This window comes from Heterodontus francisci, chromosome 11 (genome assembly GCF_036365525.1).
Source record: "Heterodontus francisci isolate sHetFra1 chromosome 11, sHetFra1.hap1, whole genome shotgun sequence".
Lineage (NCBI taxonomy): Eukaryota > Metazoa > Chordata > Chondrichthyes > Heterodontiformes > Heterodontidae > Heterodontus > Heterodontus francisci.
In genome coordinates this window covers 63,956,927-63,975,240 of record NC_090381.1, presented here as the reverse complement: position 1 = coordinate 63,975,240, position 18,314 = coordinate 63,956,927, and the positions used below count along the sequence as shown (strand labels likewise).

The window sequence follows — 18,314 nt, the reverse complement described above, 5'->3', positions numbered from 1 at the left end:
AGAAGAAATGCCACAGTTTCCAGTTTAACTAATTAATGGTGGTGTGCTGCCATCTGTGGGCCAGCCATGGGTCAGTGGGTAGCAAGCACTCTTGCCTCTGTGTCAGAAGGTTATGGAGCACCACTTCAGAGACTTGAGCACTCTATGCTAACTAGGTTGACATTCAGTGCAGCACTCCCTCAGTAATGCATTGATCAGCGGCGATGTCTTTCAGGTGAGATGTTAAAACTGAGGTCCTGTCTACCCTCTCGGGTGGAGGTAAACGATCCCATGGCATTATTTTGAAGGAAAGCAGTGGACTTCTCCTGTTGTCCTGCCCAATATTCATCCATTAACTAACACCACTAAAAACAGATTATCTGGTCACCATCACATGGCTGTTTGTAGGAATTTTCTGTGCTCAAATTGGTATCTGCATTTTCTACATCACAGCAGTAACTAGACTTCCTGAAGTATTTCATCAGCTGTAAAGCAGTTTGGAACATCGCAAGGTTGTGAACTGCGCTACAGTAATGCCGGTTCTTTCCTTTTGATCTTGGATGTCAAGAATTGTGTTTGTTCAGCCAAAAATTCAGCACTGCCTGTTCTTGCATACATCCTGACCAAGCAAAAGTTCTTCCTGCTCACTGATACCTGCCTTTCATGGGCTTACCTTCTACAGGATAATCCATGAAGTTGGGCTGGTGATTCCATGAGCTTTTTATGTTTCTTTCCCAGTGGGTCACAGAGACAGTGATCAGAATGTAGAAGGGAGGGTTCCAATATTGAATATAGAAGAAGAAACAACTCTCCAAGTATTATCTGTTACACCGTGATAATGAGACTTAACTCATGTTCAATGATTCCAATGATTTGGTGTTAATCTTTCACTGAACAATGATATTATAGTTTATATTTCACACTCATCAACGTTCATAAACATTATATAGATGACTTGTAGTCCTGTAAATGTAGAGATTGTATAGAATGTGGAATAGATCATTATCATTTCACCTTTGGATTTTTGTTTGGATGCAGCCCTGGCTACTGGAATAAAAGTCTTCTTTCCCTGTCACTATAAAGAGTAGCCTCAACTCCATTCCTATTCAATGCTGGTCCACTAATATAGTGCTTCATCACATTGCAATATCTCAGCGCTTCATACATGGGTTACTTGCATTGAAGAGTGGTGATTGTTATGACATGTGGAAATCAGAGAACCATTCTGCATCATCATTGATCATTGTCCTATTGTTATGATCCTGTAGTTTTTTTGGTTCTTTTCTGGGAAGTATGCGGTGTGCCTTTAAGGCTGTAAAAGGATCAGTACTGCTTTAAGAACCAGCAAGCCACAGGAGTTGGAGAAAGTGCATGCTGGTTGCTGTCGGATACTGCCATACGGAGAGGGAACCAACCAGCTTCAAAGAATGCATCCTGGTTACCCGGCAACAACCATTCCGGGACTGAGCATCGAGAAACAATGTTGCGATTAACTGTTTGAAATTAGCTAAAAACTGGCTTTTGACAGACACAGACACACATCAGCTGTTCTGCCAGCATATACTGAAGGAAAGAGAGAGCTGTCTCGGTCCATTTAAACCCTATTTAATTTACTGTCAGAATTCTGATAAGTCAAGCCAGATTAATTTCTTAAAAGAAAATAACCAATTACTTTAACGACAACTGTATTTGCTGAATTCATCGTTGGAAGAGGAGCATCACTTCAGCTGCTGAAATAGCCTACTGACTGTCCTATTGTTGAAGAACCTTTTTTTACCCCCCATCAGACAGCTGTGAGGACTTAAAGCAGCCTTTGAACTGTTCCACATTGGAAAATTCCACATCGGCAGGAGCTTAAATCTGCACGGACACTAATTTTTTTCTATTTTAAATGTTGTTTATATCTTGGTAGTGTTTAAGAATTTCGTTTTTCCAATTAAACAGTTGATCTCAAGGCACCTGGTTTGGGTAGCTACATTCGGGGGTTATTAGATGATCAATTTGGCTGTGGTTTTTAATTTGGAAAGTTTAAAGTGATATGTTAGGCAATCTGTGGAGGGACGGGACTGAATCAACAGTGCATTTCTCCCATCGCAATCAGAATCATATATTTTGATTGGGGGCTTTGTCTTGACTGGTCGGTCGTAGCATATTAATTGGGGGCTCGTCCGGGATTGAATCATATTTAATTAAGCGGCTTGCGTCTGGCTTCAGAATCAGACTAATTGAGGGCTTGCTTATGGTTTGGATCAAATTAATTACTCGTCTCTGGGATAACATTTACATTTCTCTCGAGTCTGGGATCATAGCAATTGGAAACTCGATTATTGGGATCTAAATCCAACACCAATTGCAAATAAATAAAAGAATCAGGTCTCTTGTATAATAAGGTACAGTCTATACCATTGTAATGGCATTAGTGGTTGCAGCAGAGTTTTTGGGAAAGCAGAATATTACCCTGAGTGACTTGATCACTTTAACTAGGAACAAATTAGAAGAATTGGCAGCAAAATTGGGATTGGAATTGAAATTAGGTGCCAAAAAAGCAGAGATAATTGACATAATAGCTGAACATCTGGAATTAGTAGAAGATAATGATGATGAAGGGGAATACAAGGAACAAGAAGGGGAATACGAGAGACAAGAAAGCAATAAGTCAGCGGGTAATGCAGTGGAATTGGCTAGGATTCAGTTACAAATGAAAAAAAAACTGGAGTTTCAACAGAAAAAGGAAACCACAATAGCAATAAGAAAACTTGAATTGCAGGAGAGGGAATTTAAGTTAGAAGAGATGGAGCTAAGACAAAAGGATAGTCTTAAATTCAGGGAAAATTTGGGTCAGGAAGAATCTGAATTTAGCTCAGGACCCAGCGAAAAGTTGTTTAAAGTTATATAAGCTCTTCCTACGTTTGAGGAAAGGGACGTAGAAGCATTTTTCATATCTTTTGAAAAAAATAGCCAAACAGATGAAATGGCTGAAAGAAAGCTGGACACTGCTTATACAGGGCAGGTTGGTAGGCAGAGCTCATGAAGCTTATGCCATGCTTCCTGAAGAGGCTTCTGCAGATTATGAGATGGAAAAAAAGACTATTCTCGCCACAAATGAGTTAGTCCCTGAAGCTTACCAGAAGTTTAGGAACTTACGGAGCTTGGCTGGGCAGACAGATTTAGAATTTGAGAGGGTGAAGCAAATTACTTTTGACTGTTGGATACGGGCATTAAAGATAGAAACCACATATGAGAACCTTCGAGAATTGATTCTCTGAAAGAATTTAAAAACTTCATTCCTTCAGTAGTGAGAACTCCTATAGATAACCTGGAAGTTTTGAAAGCTCGGCAAGCAGCAGAAATTGCTGATAATCTTGAGCTTGTGAATAAACCAACCTACTTTGTCCATCACCCCCATAAACCCGAGAAGGTTATAAAGTGGGAGAGTGAAAGGAAGGCAAATAGCCGGGGACAAGAAGGAACAGCTGGGAATGCCTAGGATCATCTCAGGTCAGAAAGGAAGGTGCTGAGGGTAGAAGTGAGGTTTGCAACCCAAAGTATTATCATTGCCACAAAACGGGTCACCTCCGTTCAGAGTGCTGGAAATCATGAGGTAAACCCATAGGACTTCTTGGAGTACGCAAAGCTTAGTGCAGAGGAAAAAACTCTGACTGAGAGTATTGCAGACCAGGCTATAACTTTATCGACAGCTGTGAAACCAGATACTAAAACTGAAAGGAGTGTAGAGGTTAAGAGTAAAATACCTGAGAGTTATAATGAATTTTTGTCAAAGGGGAAAGTAACTCCATATCCTGTAAGTGAGGCAGGAAAACCTAATATACTCAGGGACACCAGAGCAGCCCTAACACTCGTGCTGGGGAAAGATATAAGGTTTCCACCAGAGAGCGCCTTGAACGCTAAAGTTTATGTCAATGGAATTGGCGGAGAGTATGTACCTGTACCTTTGTATGAAGTATGCCTAGAGAGTGACTTAATATCTGGGATAGTAACTGTAGGTGTTGTCCACAGTTTGCCAGTAAAGGGAATTGATCTACTCCTAGGACATGATTTGGCTGGATCAAAAGTATCAGTTTCTCCTATAGGTACAAAGGAACCAAGTGAAATTAAGGAAACAGAGCATTTACAGGAACAAGTTCCGGGAATATTTCCTGCCTCGAGCAATGGCTAAACAGGATCCATTGTAAAAGGGGCACCATTGTAAAAGGGTATCTGAAACCTTATTTGGGGATTTAGATAATCGTCTATCATTGGGGCATAGCAAGCTGATTCAGGATATACCGAATAGCACAGACAGCTCTGTCAGAAGCTGAGGCAAAAGGAGTTCCGGAAGGCTACTATATGGCAAACAGGGTTTTGAGGAGGAAATGGAGATCGCCTCATAGACCTGCCGACGAAGACTTGGCAGTAATTGAACAGATACTGATACCACCTAAATATCGACAAAAATTATTAAGGTTAGCACATGACATTCCTTTTGCAGGACATAGGGGAATTCGGAAGACCAAATCACACATAAGCCAACATTATTACTGGCCAGGTCTTACAAAAGATGCAAAACATTTTTGTAGGACATGCCATACCTGTCAAATGGTGGGAAAACCACAACCAACCATAAAACCAGGGGATGAAGTATTCGTGTCGTTACCATTACAGGGAGAATCATGAAAAGCACGGTTCAGTGGCCTGTAAGTGATCAAAAAAGTGGGTAAGGTAGGTTTCTTGATTGACACCCCTGATTGCCAGAAGAAGAACCAGTTGTGTCATATTAATATGCTCAAACAATATTACCGCAGAGAAGAGGATAAGCCAGTACAGGTATGTTAAGTAATCGGGACTATTGAGAAGGAAAAGGATAGTGAGGATGAGGCAGAAGTAGGCCTAGGAAATTCTCAGATTGAACCTCCAACTATCTGCTTAGCGAATACAGAATGGCTAGAAATATTAAACAATATGCTTTTGCACTTAGAGACAAAACAGCGTGAAAACCTAACCTTAGCCACACATGATGTGGGTATAGGGGGAACCATTCCTTTAAAGCAAAATCCTTGCCACTTAGGTCCAGACAGAGAAGCCCAAGTGGAAGCAGAGGTACAATGCATGCTGAAGGGCAGCTTAGTTGAACCTAGTCAGGACAGCTGGAATTTGCAGATGGTCTTATTATCTAAACCTGGCGGGTCAGCTCAAACTTGCATAGACTCTAGAAAAGTAACTGCAATAAAGAAGGCAGACTCCTACCCAAATTCTCATTTAAAGGAATGTATGGACAGAGTGGGCAACACTAAAGGCCGACTCAGGTCTGCAAATGAAACCCAACCCGAGCCCGACAGAACCACATCCTACCCGGCCCAAGTCCTTTTCATTTTTGCCCGCACCTGATCCGACCCGACCTGACCATCAGTTAACCTACCTTCCATTTTTCACTTTATTACTTATCTGCACAAGGTTAAAAAAACTGTAACTAAACCACTTTTCTAGTTCAAAAAGTACATTAACATTGGAGCCACTTAGAGTGTATCCGGCCTGTCCCGAACCGAGCCAGAATGCCGGACCCGGAAGAGCGACCCGACCGAACCCGACACGTCATCAGTTTCGGGTCGGGTAGCCATGCTCTAGGCAACACAACACCATGTGTCTTAAAGAGACAGATGTGTTGGAGGGATACTGTCAAATTTCTTTGACGCCCCAGATAAGAAAAAGTCAGCTTCTGTTACACCGGACAGGGTTTTCCAGTGTCAAGTGATGCCATTCAGGTTAAGGGGTACTCGAGAAACTACTCAGAATAGTGAACCCAGTAGTGGTCAGTGCTGCTAGCTGTGCAGTTCACCTGGCTGAGGTGATGGACAATAGGGACACTTGGAAGGAAAACACCAAACAACTGGAAGACTCTACTTGGAAATCTGAAATGGGTTAATTGGGACAACCTTTCAAAAAATGTAAAGCTGAAAATGTTCTGGTGGAACTTGTTGCTGTAATCGTACCATTTTTGACGAGTATGCCTGTAAATGCAGGAAAAAAATGTGTTAGCGTTTTTTTTCAATTTGTATTTTTTACACATTGTAATGAAATGCGTTTCAGGAATGGCGTTTCATTCCACCAGAGGCAGAGGTGTTACGATCTGTAGTTTTTTCTTTCTGGGATGTATGCGGTATGCCTTTAAGGCTGTAAAAGGATCAGTACTGCTTTAAGAACCAGCAAGCCACAGCAGTTCGAAAAAGTGCATTCTGGTTGCCGTAGGATACAGTCATATGGAGAGGGAGCCAACCAGCTTCAAAGAATGCATCCTGGTTACTCGACAACAGATATTCAGAGACTGAGGATCGTGAGATACAAAGGCCAGGATTTAACATTGGGGGGACAGGAGATGGCCACCAACTGAAAAGTCGGTGGCGACCCCGCTCCCGCCTTACCTGGGGATCCGTTCCGTATTTTATGGGTTCCGGGGCGGGACTTGCACCTGCTTGAGGGATGAAGTCCCGCCTCATTAAGCTGCCGGCCAATCAGCGGGCCGGTAGCTCTTAGTCCCAGCATCACCACCAGGAGCGGTGGTTACTGCTGGGACTGCAGCCCAGCCAGCCATAGAGGAAGTCATGGAGCCGGGAGTTGAGGTAAGTTTTGGTTGCCTTGCCGGGGGTAATCGGTTGGACCCCGGTGAGGCAAGGGTGGTCGGATGAGGGGAAGGGGGCGTGTTGGGTGGTTAGGGTGGCAGGGGTGGCCCTCAATTGGGTACCCTGTGCCCGATCATCAGGGCACCCCCCTCCAGGACGATCAGCAGCTGCCTGGAATTTCCAGGCAGCTTCTCTGGGTCCTCGGCCGTCCGCTTGCCATGCGTAAAGTCCGTGTGGAGGCGAGCGAACGCCCTTAAGTGACCGTTAAACGGCCACTTAAGGGCCTTGATTGGTTTGGAGCAGGTGGTCCGTTTTTCGCTCCCGCCTCCTGCTCCATTTTACATCAACACCCCACCACCGTCCCGCTCGCTGGGGTGGCATGAAATTCCGGCCACTGTTGCGATTAACTGTTTGAAATTAGCTAAAAACTGGCTTTTGACAGACACAGACAGCTGTTCTGCCAGCATATACTGAAGGAAAGAGTGAGCTCTCGGTCCGTTTAAACCCTATTTATTATACAGTCAGAATTCTGATGTCAAACCAGATTAATTTCTCAAAAGAAAATAACCAATTACTTTAACTACTGAACTGTAATTGGTGTATACATCGCTGAAAAAGGAAGAACAGCATCACTTCAGCTGCTGAAATAGACTATGGACTGTCCTACTTTTGAAGAATCTTTTTTTTTCCCATCAGACAGCTGTAAGGACTTCAAGCAACCTTGGACTGTTCCATATTGGAAGATTCAACTTCAGGAGCATAAATCTGCACGAACACTAATTTTTCTATTTTAAATGTTGTTTGTATCTTAGTGTTTAAGAATTTAGTTTTTCTAATTAAACAGTTAATTTGTTGATCTAAAGCCATCTGGTTTGGTAAGCCTCATTCGGGGGTTAGTAGATGGTCACTTTGGCTGTGGTTTCCTTTAATTTGGAAAGTTTAAACTGATATGTTAGGCAATCTTTGGAGGGACGGGATTGAATCAACAGTGTGTTTCTCCCACCACAATCACTCATATATTTTGACTGGGGGCTTTGTCTTGAGCGGTCGGTTGTAACACCATGAACAGCTTTCAGATGATTGACCAGCTAGCCTATCATTGTTTCATTGAGGGAGAGATGTTTAATGCAAGGAAACATCAACTGTCTTCAGATAGCATCAGCAGACTTTTAATGCCCACCTGAACCAGCAAAACTGGCAGAAGGGATCTTAGTTTAATGTCTCTCCAACAATGCAGCATCTCCCAGAACTACAACAGAGTGTCAGCGTAGAGAATGAATTGAAACCCAAAACTGACAGGTTACCACAAAATTGGCAGTTTCATTCTGAGAGGCCATAAGGATGGCTGATGTGGGAGATGGAGAAATTCAGACTGAAACAGTAGTCTTTTTTTTGAATTTGGGCTTAAGGTGCATTGTTTGGGTAGGGTGCAAGGAATTCTATTTTCCATTGTTCAAAAACAATTAATATCTGTTCATTCATGTGCAGTTATTTTATGGTAACTTCTGTAAAACTTGAACAAACCGCTCAAGATTAAGATTTACAGTTTTTTTGTTTTTTTCCTTATTAGGACTTTAGCTGGCACATCAGGCAGTCTTACAAAGTTACCAGACGGATCAGTTTCTCAACAATCGAGCTTTCCAGCTGTGTCTCCCCATTCAAAACTCTATCCTGAAACATGGATTTCAATGGAACTATCAGAAGATTTCATTCAAGTGCCTGTTTCCACAGAAGACAAAAGCTATAGAACTGTGTATAATCTTTTCCACAAAACAATACCAGAAACCAAATTTAGGATTTTAAATATATTAAGAGTGCAAAACCCATATCTTTGGGAAAAGTATAAAAGGTAAGAGGTTGTATTGTATTGTTAAAATTTAGGGCTGGAATTTTATGCCCCCCCCCCTCCCCAATGAGTGGGGGCGTGCGTAAAATTGAGTGGGAGGTGGGGGAGTCGTTCCCGACCCTCTCCTGCCTGCACTGCAATTTTACACGGGGCGGCAACGGCGAGTAACGGCCTGCCCGCCCAGGCCAATCAAGGCCCTTAAGTAGCCTTAACTGACACTTAAGGGCCTCCGTCCACCGCCGCGGGTATTTTACCCTTGGCGGCCAGATGGCAGAAGCCTCAAAAACCCCACCTGGTGAAACCAGGGAGCCTTCTTGCAGGCAGGTGGGGGGGGGGCCCCACCTGATTGGGCACCTTGTGCCCCACGGAGAGCCACCCCCGAAGCCCCAACCACCCCAACACTCAACATTTCCCCCCACCCCCCCCCTTGCCTTGCCACAGCCTGACCGATTGTCCCCTGCGAGGCACTAAAAACTTACTTTAGTTCTAGGGCTGTCCTTCATCTTGCTTGCGATGGCTGACTGTAGTCCCAGCAGTGGCCATTGCTCCCAGTGGCGCTGCTGGGACTAAGAGCTGCCAGCTTGCTGATTGGCGGGCAGCTCCATTAGGCGGGACTTCCTGCCTCAAGGACGTGGACGTCCCGCCCAAGACCAATTAGAAGGCTGGGGAACGAAAAATCCCGGTCTGGCTCCACAGGCTCGGTGGAGGCAGGCTCGCCACCAACTTTTCAGCCGGTGGAAGGGACCTCCCGCCCAACAAAAAATTCCGGCCTTGGAATCATATGTTTTTATATGCTGGTACCTAAATTTACATCTGAACTGTGAGTGCTAGTCATTGTGTTACAGTATATACAGATCATAGCTCAGCATTGGTTATAGTGTGCAATGCCTGGCTTGTTGCATTACTGGTCTATTCTTACATTTGATATTGTGATGCAGCGATGCATAGCAGAAACAAACAATTGGATCTAGCAAAAGTAGTGCAGGTACTAAAAGTGCACATCTAAGTATTTTTCTACAAGAACAAGAGGGGTCAGATTTAAAGTGATTGGCAAAAGAAGAAAAAGCGACATGAGGAAAAACTTTTTCACGCAGTGAGTGGTTAGGATCTGGAATACTGCTAAAGAGTGTGGTGGAGGCTGATTCAAAAGGGAATTAGACTATTATCTGAAAAGGAAGAATGTGCAGCATTACGGGGAGAAGGTAGGGGAATGGCACTAGGTGAATTTCTCATTCAGAGAGCGGGTACAGACACGATGGGCTATATGGCCTCCTTCTGTGCTGTAATAATTCGGTGATTCTGCAGCCAATCTGTTCTGTGGAAGACGACAGATTCAAGCTGAATTATGAATTGGATTGCTTGTCTTTTAGTTCAATGGTATCTTTAGGTTGCAAAAATTTATTCGAAAATTGTGCTGTTTCTAAGTGTATAAGTGACTCTGAAATGAGGTGGCTTGCTTTACCCTGCAGTACTAATTGTGGTTTGCTTTTGAGCTCCTTTGTTCTGCGTTAGTCTGTTAACTTGCAGCAATATCCATTCTTTATACTGCAGTGCTTGCAGTTGGCTTGTAATGAATAATTTTTTGACTTTGCACTCCCAGCAGGGAGACTTGCCTGCTGAGAGCATATATCTGAAATTCTGGAGCAAGCTTGTCATAATTTTATAACCATTAATTAAAATGGTCAGAGAATCGTGGGTTGTGTACACCCACATAGTCCATATCTGGTCCCAGCATGCAAGGCTGCATGTCAACAGTGTGATGTCAGAAAGTTAGCCCTGTAATTTTAGAGACAGAAGGAAGAGTAGTACTGGAGTAGAGCAGAATATTTTAACCAAGGTAATAAAAGATATCCAACCGTTAGACAAAAATGGGTTGGGCGTTGTGCATTGGTTAAATTTTCAACTTGTTGCCTGGGTGTAAAACTGCCATTGCAGATTGGCCAGACATTGTAGAAACTTCCCAATTTTCATTTCCATTGAAATCAATGAAAATGAAAATTGGGCGGATGATCTGCAATGCCATAGTTATGCCCAGGAAGCAAGTTGAAAATCTACCTCAACGAGTCCAGACTGGTAGAAGCTTACCAGGGGAAACATACATAATGGCCAGAATTTTACGCCCCCCAAAAGAGTGGGCAGATGGCGTTTGGTGGGGGGGGAGGGTGGGGGGGGGGTGCGTAAAATGGTGTGGAAAACTGGGGGGGGCCCTTCACGACCCATTGCCGCCTCTGCTGCCAATGTGGGTGTTGCTGGTTAGGCCAGCATTTATTGCCCATCTCGAATTGCCTTTGAGAAGGTGACGAATTATCTGCCACTTAAGAGCCTGTGCCGGCTGCCATGCGTATTTTAAGTTCAGCTGGCGGGCGGCTGAGGCCTCAGAATACCCGCCTGATAAAACAAGGTGGCCTTCTGGCGGGCTGGGGGGGGACCCTCCTGATCGGGCACCCTGTGCCCCACGGAGGGCCGCTCCTGAAGCCCCAACCACCCCCAGTACACAACACGCCCCCCACCCCCCTAACCGACACCCCCCCCCCCCTTGCCTTGCCGGGGCCCGACCGATTGTCCCCGCTGAGGCCCTGACAACTTACCATTTTTCTGTGGCCGTCCGTGATCTTCCTCCTGCAGCTGGGTGTGGCTGTTGGGCTATGAGCTGCCAGCCCACTGAATGAACAGCAGCTCCATTAGGCGGGACTTGCTGCCTCAATGAGGTGGAAGTCCTGCCCAAGACTAATCAAGGGCCTGGGGAGAGTAAAATGCGGTCTGGATCCCCAGGCCCAGCGGAGGCGGGCTCGCCACCAACTTTTCAGCCAGTGAACAGGTCCCCCTCCGCCCAGCGTAAAATTCCGGCCAATGTGAAAACCAGTTTGGAAGCAGTACAAAATTATTCTTCAAGGCTTGGCTTTAAAATAGAATCATGTCTAGAACTTAGTGATCAGCTATCCAATCTGATATTCACCAAAATAAAAATGGATCATAAACCACAGCTGGGTCTCTGATGTCAACTCTGGCGTAAAGGGTAGATGGGTGTAGAGGTTATGTCACTGGACTAATAATCTGGAGGCCAAGGCTTATGCCCTGGGGACACAGGTTCAAACCCCACCATGGCAGCTGGTGGAATTTGAATTTAATTACTTAATTTTAAAAAATTTGGAATTGAAGGCTAGTCTCAGTAATGGTGCCATGAAACTATCATCAATTGTCTTAAAAATCCATCTGGTTCACTAATGTCCTTTAGGGAAGGAAAGCTGTTCTTACCTGATCTGGCCTACAAGTGACTCCAGACCCACAGCAATGTGGTTGACTCTTAACTGCTCTCTGAAACGGCTTAGCAAGCCACTCAGTCAGTGGCAATTAGGGATGGGCAACAAATGCTGGCCTTGCCAGTGATACCCACATCCCATGAAAATTTTTTTAAAATGGGGGAAGGTGGGCAGTATCCAGTGTTATCCAAAACAAAGTGAACTCTGGAAGGCTGAAGTGAATAGAAAGGGTAATAAGCTTTGTGACAGCTAGATCAGAGTACTTTCTAAATGGTGAAAATGGTGAATGTACATGGATCCCTAAAATGTCATGGACAGGTACAACAAATAATCAAAAGGTTAATGGAATGCTGGCCTTTATATCTGGAAGACTAGAATGAAAGGGGTTAGAAGTCATGCTGCAACTGTACAAAACCCTGGTTAGACCACACCTGGAGTATTGTGTTCAGTTCCCACACCTTGTGAAATATATTGGCATTGGAGGAAGTGCACAGTTGATTTACTAGAATGATACCTGGACTACAACGGTTAATTACAAGGAGAGATTACACACACTAGGGTTATATTCCCTGGAATTTAGAAGGTTAAGGGGTGATTTGATCAGTTTTCACAATATTAAGGGGAACTGACAGGGTAGATCGAAAATCTAGGACAAGGGGACATTGTCTAAAAATTAGAGCCAGGCCATTTGGGATTGAAGTTAGGCATCACTTCCACATGCAAAGGGTGGTGGAAGTTTGGAACTCTCTCTCTTGCAAATGGCAGTTGATGCTGGATCAGTTGTTAATTTTAAAGCTGAGATTGATGGATTTCTGTTATCCAAAGGTATTAAAGGAAATGGGCAAAGGTGGAGATATGGAGTTAGGTCACAGATCAGCCACGATCTCATTGAATGGCAGAATAGGCCTGAAGAGCTAAAAAAAAATCCTACAACAGTTCCCATGTGTTGGTTCCCATTGCATACACTTGTTAGTTACAGGGTTCTTCCTGCCTGTTCAAGGGTGACACCTGCTAAAATACACTCTGGAAAATGAAGAGCTTATGTTTGGTGAATGGTGCATTGTAGTTTTTGTATTGACCAGTTGAGAAAGAGGTCTAGGGTTCCCTTTCAGCCTTTACCTGGTCTTACTTAACAGGGTTTAATTCTAAACATACCATGTTTTTAGCTCCCCCTTGGTGAATCCTTGTTCAGCGCTTTCCAATTATAAGGCAAAGAACCAGCACAAACAGGTTTTCTTGGGTTTAAAGAAGAAAGGTTGAAATTTATTAAACTTAAACTCTAATTTGTTTAACGCCTATGGATACACGACGTATCCACACCAGCATGCATACGTGTCACACACTTGCAAATAGAGACAGAAAAGAGCAGAAGAAAAATAAAGTGGAAAGGTTTGAGGGAATATCTGGAGTTTTTGTTATGCTTCTTTGAGCCCACTGTAGAGTCCTTGATTGTAGGTAGATCTTGCTTTTCGTTGGGGCCCAGTATTCTTCTTAAACCTTGTTCGCTGTCGGAGACTTTTCTCTCTTGGGGTTCATGTGTCTTCAGTGGATTTGGAGTTCCTTGAGAAAGAGATGAGAGCAGGCAGACAGGAGAGGCTGTGGCGAGCCAGCCAGGAGAGATCTTCTCAGTCCAGGAGCATTCAGCTTTCTGCCCAAACTGTTTGTACAAATTCAAAAAACTAAGGTTGCCCAGCAGTTTAGTCATGTAACTACCTAGTTTGACCATGTCCATTTATGTATTTGGCCGTCTTAGCAGTTAACTTGGAATGCGAGCTCCCCCACCTTCAACATCCGGTGATCAAAAGTCCATTGTGGGTTGAATGTGTCAGGGAATGGTCCTTTGTCCTTTCCAAGCATTGTCTGTTAATATGCAAATGTCTTTCCAGCCAAGATCTGGCAATTTTTTTTAAAGCAAAGCCTTTCTTCACTTCAACAACAGTTTGAAATGTAATGTCCATATGGCCAAACTAATCTGCCTCCTGCTTGGCAGGTGAGGGCCTGCATGACATTTTGAACAACTCTATTCATTTGCTGTTCTACTTTCCTGTTGAAAATTGCTTTATATAGTGGAACGTGCACAATTTTAATCACTTTTGTTTTAACTAAAGAAGGGTGCACTTGGATACACACTCAACCTTTTATTCATCTGTCACTTCATCCTTTATTTGGAAAGTATTTTTGCTGTATGACCTACAAAGCTTATTTCTGAATTTTTGTTTTTTGCTATAGGAAAAAGGAGTACATGTCACGAAAGATGTCTGAAATGGACAAGATTCTTAATGAAAGACATCTATTTCATGGGACCTCCCAGGATGTAGTTGATGCCATCTGTAAACATAATTTTGACCCCAGGGTATGTGGGAAACATGCCACCATGTTTGGACAAGGCAGCTATTTTGCCAGAAAGGCAAGCTATTCTCACAACTTTTCAAAGAAGTCACAAGAACGTGTTCATTATATGTTCTTAGCAAAAGTCCTTATAGGGAAGTACACATTGGGCAAGCCTTCAATGCGGAGACCTCCACCACAATCTCCAGCTGACCCTTCCAGTGATTTGTATGATTCATGTGCGGATAACTTGCTAGAACCTCAGATTTTTGTCATCTTCAATGATGACCAGAGCTTCCCTTACTTCATTATTCAGTATGAGGAAGTTGGAAGCACAGTGACTATTTATTGAACAATGATTAACAATAGTTATAAAGAAAGACTGGAGATGCTACAATGAACGTATCGACACACTATAGACTTTGAGGTCATTACATTTGGAATTTACAGATAAACTAAATGACTCACAAAATGACCAGCTGTTGTGAGACTTCTGCACAAGCAGTTCCTTGACAAGTGTAAATAACTAAATACATTGCCTTGAACAATGTTCATATGTTTATGTGCCTCTTTGTTTGTGAATGAGTGTGTATTTATATTAGAAAAAATGTTGCCCATTTTTAATTAATTCTGAAGTATTTGAGAAAACTGTATACTTGACCTGAGTGCAGTAGTTTTATTTTTGAATTATCAGAAGCTGAAGTTGTGGAAATTAAATGTTGAGCACTTTTTAAACCAAAGTTTTATATCGAGACATTGCTCGTGATCTCAGTGAGGTGAAGCAACTGCCATAGATACAGGGAAGAATGCATTATGCTTACCTTACTTGCTGTAGATATAATCTGCCACAGCAGTCATGCCATTCACCACAAGAAAGGAAGTCCTTACCGTGAGAAAGGCCCAGTTGCTTCTTTCTCAGAGCTGCAAATTGTGGTGACTGCGCTCTTGATCTCACTGTCACATTCTTCACTTCTCCTCAATCTACTTTGATCATATTCTTGGTCCACTTTTGTCCTCCACCAATAAACTGAGACCAACATATAGCAGAATGGGAGCCTGTACTGAGAGGAAGAAAAAGAACTGTACAGATCCATTGTGTAATGTGTTATTTGTAAACCAAGGGGGAAAACAAGCAGAAAATAGTTAAAACCAGACACATCCCATTAGTGCATACCACATATCATTTTATATTCCCAGTCTTCTAAAATCTTACTCCTATTTAGCTTACAATAGAGGAATGATAATGATGAGATCGCACAATCCTTTAAACCACAATGTTATCCTGTAGTAATAATATGGGTTTATCAGGTTTTCACTGTAAAACTGAAAGGCAAAGAACCCTTGAAAAACTGAGACTTAAGAATCATTTGGCCTGATACTGGAATCTTGACTGTGCTGCACATTAATCTTCATGCTCCTTGCTTCATTGACCAGATCCAAAGGAAAGTCTGATCCAGTTACTGAAAGAGAGGTCACTCAGCCTTGAAAATGTCATTACATTGCATCATAGGAGCATCTGTATGTAGAGAAGCCAATCACACCACTCCAGTTAGTCTATTCAAGGCATCTGGCTGTTGTGCCGTCCCAAAATTATAAGCAAAAATGCTAAGCTATCAACAGTCAAGTTTTGATGGAATTTGCCTGTTTCTAATTTAATGCTGTCTCACACTAATTATTTAGCTTCAGAAAAAATGCTGACTGTTGGAAGTCATGGAGCCATTAAGTAGCAGCTGCTTTTAAAATAATAAAATGGTGATCTGGGTAGGCATGCCAGGGTTCTCAACATGAACTATCCTCGGACCACAGACTATAGAACTGAAGGAAACTGTTGAAAAACATTCTTATTGGCACTGTTCACAGGTGTACTTAAGGGAGAACAGCAGTGACTAATACAGAAGATAAAGACTAAAACAGACAAGTTGATTTCTAATAGTTGTGAGTTCTTTTGTAAGCTTGAAAAATCAAGGCATGCATAGGCAAAGTACAACTAACAGCAACAGCCTAATATACTCGAGTAGAAAATATTCCTTATTACTTTGGGTATGTTGCAATTATAGTTAACATCCTATAAGATCAAAAGGCCACTGTTGCTAGAAAATAACAGAAGGATCAGGAAAAACATAAAGATTGTAACTGGATCAAAGAACAGTGTCCATATTGTGTGAAAGATCACATGTAAAATTCTGTTTGCTTTCCATGAATTTTCCCAATTTACATGGCATTCTACTGGGCAGAAGGCTAAATCCACAATCTGTACTTGGTTACATTGATCATATGTTCATTGCCAGTGAACTGAGTCTGAAATTGAGACTGATGTAAAACTGGAGGTAGATCTGTGTATATTTTAGTTTTGAAACTCAATTAGCAGGTAGACCTGTTAAAGTTTCAGTTCAGAACACCGTGTTTTGTGTTCATGCCAAATTCTTCTATTTCAACTATCGTTAAAATAGCAGAGAGAAGAATTTGATACGGGTCTGTTAAGCATATGTATGATAGGAATTTCCAACCATATATTTGTGTGAAACTAAAACAATTGGCCATTACTTTATCATGTATTAATCCTATGATATTACAGGCATTTAATATTGTATGAAACAACAATTTTTAATCATCTTTGCCTTAAATTCCACAGACTAGCATAAAAAAAATCATCTGTACAGATACAGACCTGCATCTTCTACTTATGATCACATTTTGCAACAAACGTAGACTAATTAAAGAATTTATTATGTAAATCTGCTATAGCTTTACAGTGTCATTTCAGCTCCATTATTAGAAACATTTGTTGAAATGGGTATCAATCAAGCATCTCTTAAATATATGCTGATATTTTCCTTCATGTTTCTAAGAAGTCTGCAAAACTCCAAACGAGAGTTTTCCTGATTTATTTATTGAACTAAACATCTCACACAGTCAATGCCATATTTATGGCCCTTCCAGAAGTAAGGGGTCAGATTTTAACTCTGCAAGTGAATGGATTTTGAGTGAGTTAAAATCTTTCCCAAGAACTCTAATTATTGGATACCAATTGATGATGCTGAGCTGTACTTACTGACTCATAAAATAATAAAAAATTAAAATAAAGTTAGCTAACTTATTTTCTGGCTAGCTATTTCATGCCCATGTCTTAAATCAATGTAAGGTAGTCAAAGTAAGGAGGGCAGCATGACAATGTTTGTGTTATCAAGGTCAATTATGTGGCATTATACTTTTGTGTTAAGCAGTTTTGGATGTATATCAACTCAAAGCCAAAATGTAAGTCGGGAGTCCGATCAGAGGTCTGACTGTGGACCCCAATAAAACTGAGTGGTGTGAGAATGTCTCCAGGAGGTTGTCTCGTGGGCTATGCACCAGGCGCAATATTACTGGAGTCTGATGCAGACCAGCTTTAAAAAAATCTTCAGGTGATCCATTATACTTCCTTATAGAAAATTTGAATTGTTCTGTAATTGAGAAAGCAGAGTTAACTGAAGATTTACTTTGGAGAAGGGTGATCGCAGCAGTATGAAATCTGGTCACATGATTCAGCTTGTGACTGGTAAGTAACCCTCTGAGTAAATGGTATAACACTTGTGTGAAGGCCAGTCATTGTATGATTTGAATTTAGTCAATGGTACGTTTGTAAAGCACACACACTGGATTCTACTGAGTCTCTGTTAGATTTTTAAACATTTCATAAGCAACATACAAGACATGCTCCAATTTATTGATTCAATTCTTGAGCAGACAAATGTTGTCCTTATTAGTCCTACTTTGTGGAAGGACAATCTAACCTGAGATGCTATATAGTTCCTGCCTGATTTGTTCAGATACAAATACACAATTTTGGCTACTTGGAATTTTTTTATTTTAAAGGTTTCTGCTTGGCTTCATTAATTTGGATCTAATGTCCCATTAATTAAATTTGGCACTGGTGTAATAATTTTTTTGCAGTATATCACTGCCAATTTCACAGATGTCACCAGTTTGACACTGGAAATAGAAACACCTAAAAAAATGATTATGTAGGCCTGATTTTAACTCAATACAAATGAGGATAGGATGTTAATATGGTGGGAGTATGGTACCTTGTTCACACCTCACTCGCGCTACACTGACCAAAACACACTTGTTAAATTTGGGACAGCAGTGACCCTCACTCCAAGTGGCGAGAGCTTCATTAAAATGCAATATTTAGGGTCTGGTAACATCTTTCCTAAGAACTCTATAATTATTGGATACCAATTGATGATGCTGAGTGTACTTACTGACTCATAAAATGATAAATAGTTAAAATAAAGTTAGCTA

At 42.0% G+C, this 18,314-nt stretch overlaps 1 protein-coding gene across 1 annotated transcript in view; it reads left to right on the top strand.

Moving 5' to 3' along the window:
* Positions 1-14,579, top strand: part of tiparp (TCDD-inducible poly(ADP-ribose) polymerase) — a 31,712-nt gene extending 17,133 nt beyond the window's left edge. The window contains exons 5-6 of the mRNA XM_068042217.1: positions 8,164-8,442; positions 13,929-14,579. Coding sequence (XP_067898318.1) covers positions 8,164-8,442; positions 13,929-14,379 — 730 coding nt within the window. The 3' untranslated portion in view covers positions 14,380-14,579. The remainder of the gene's footprint in view (positions 1-8,163; positions 8,443-13,928) is intronic.
* The last annotated feature ends 3,735 nt before the right edge of the window (positions 14,580-18,314 follow it).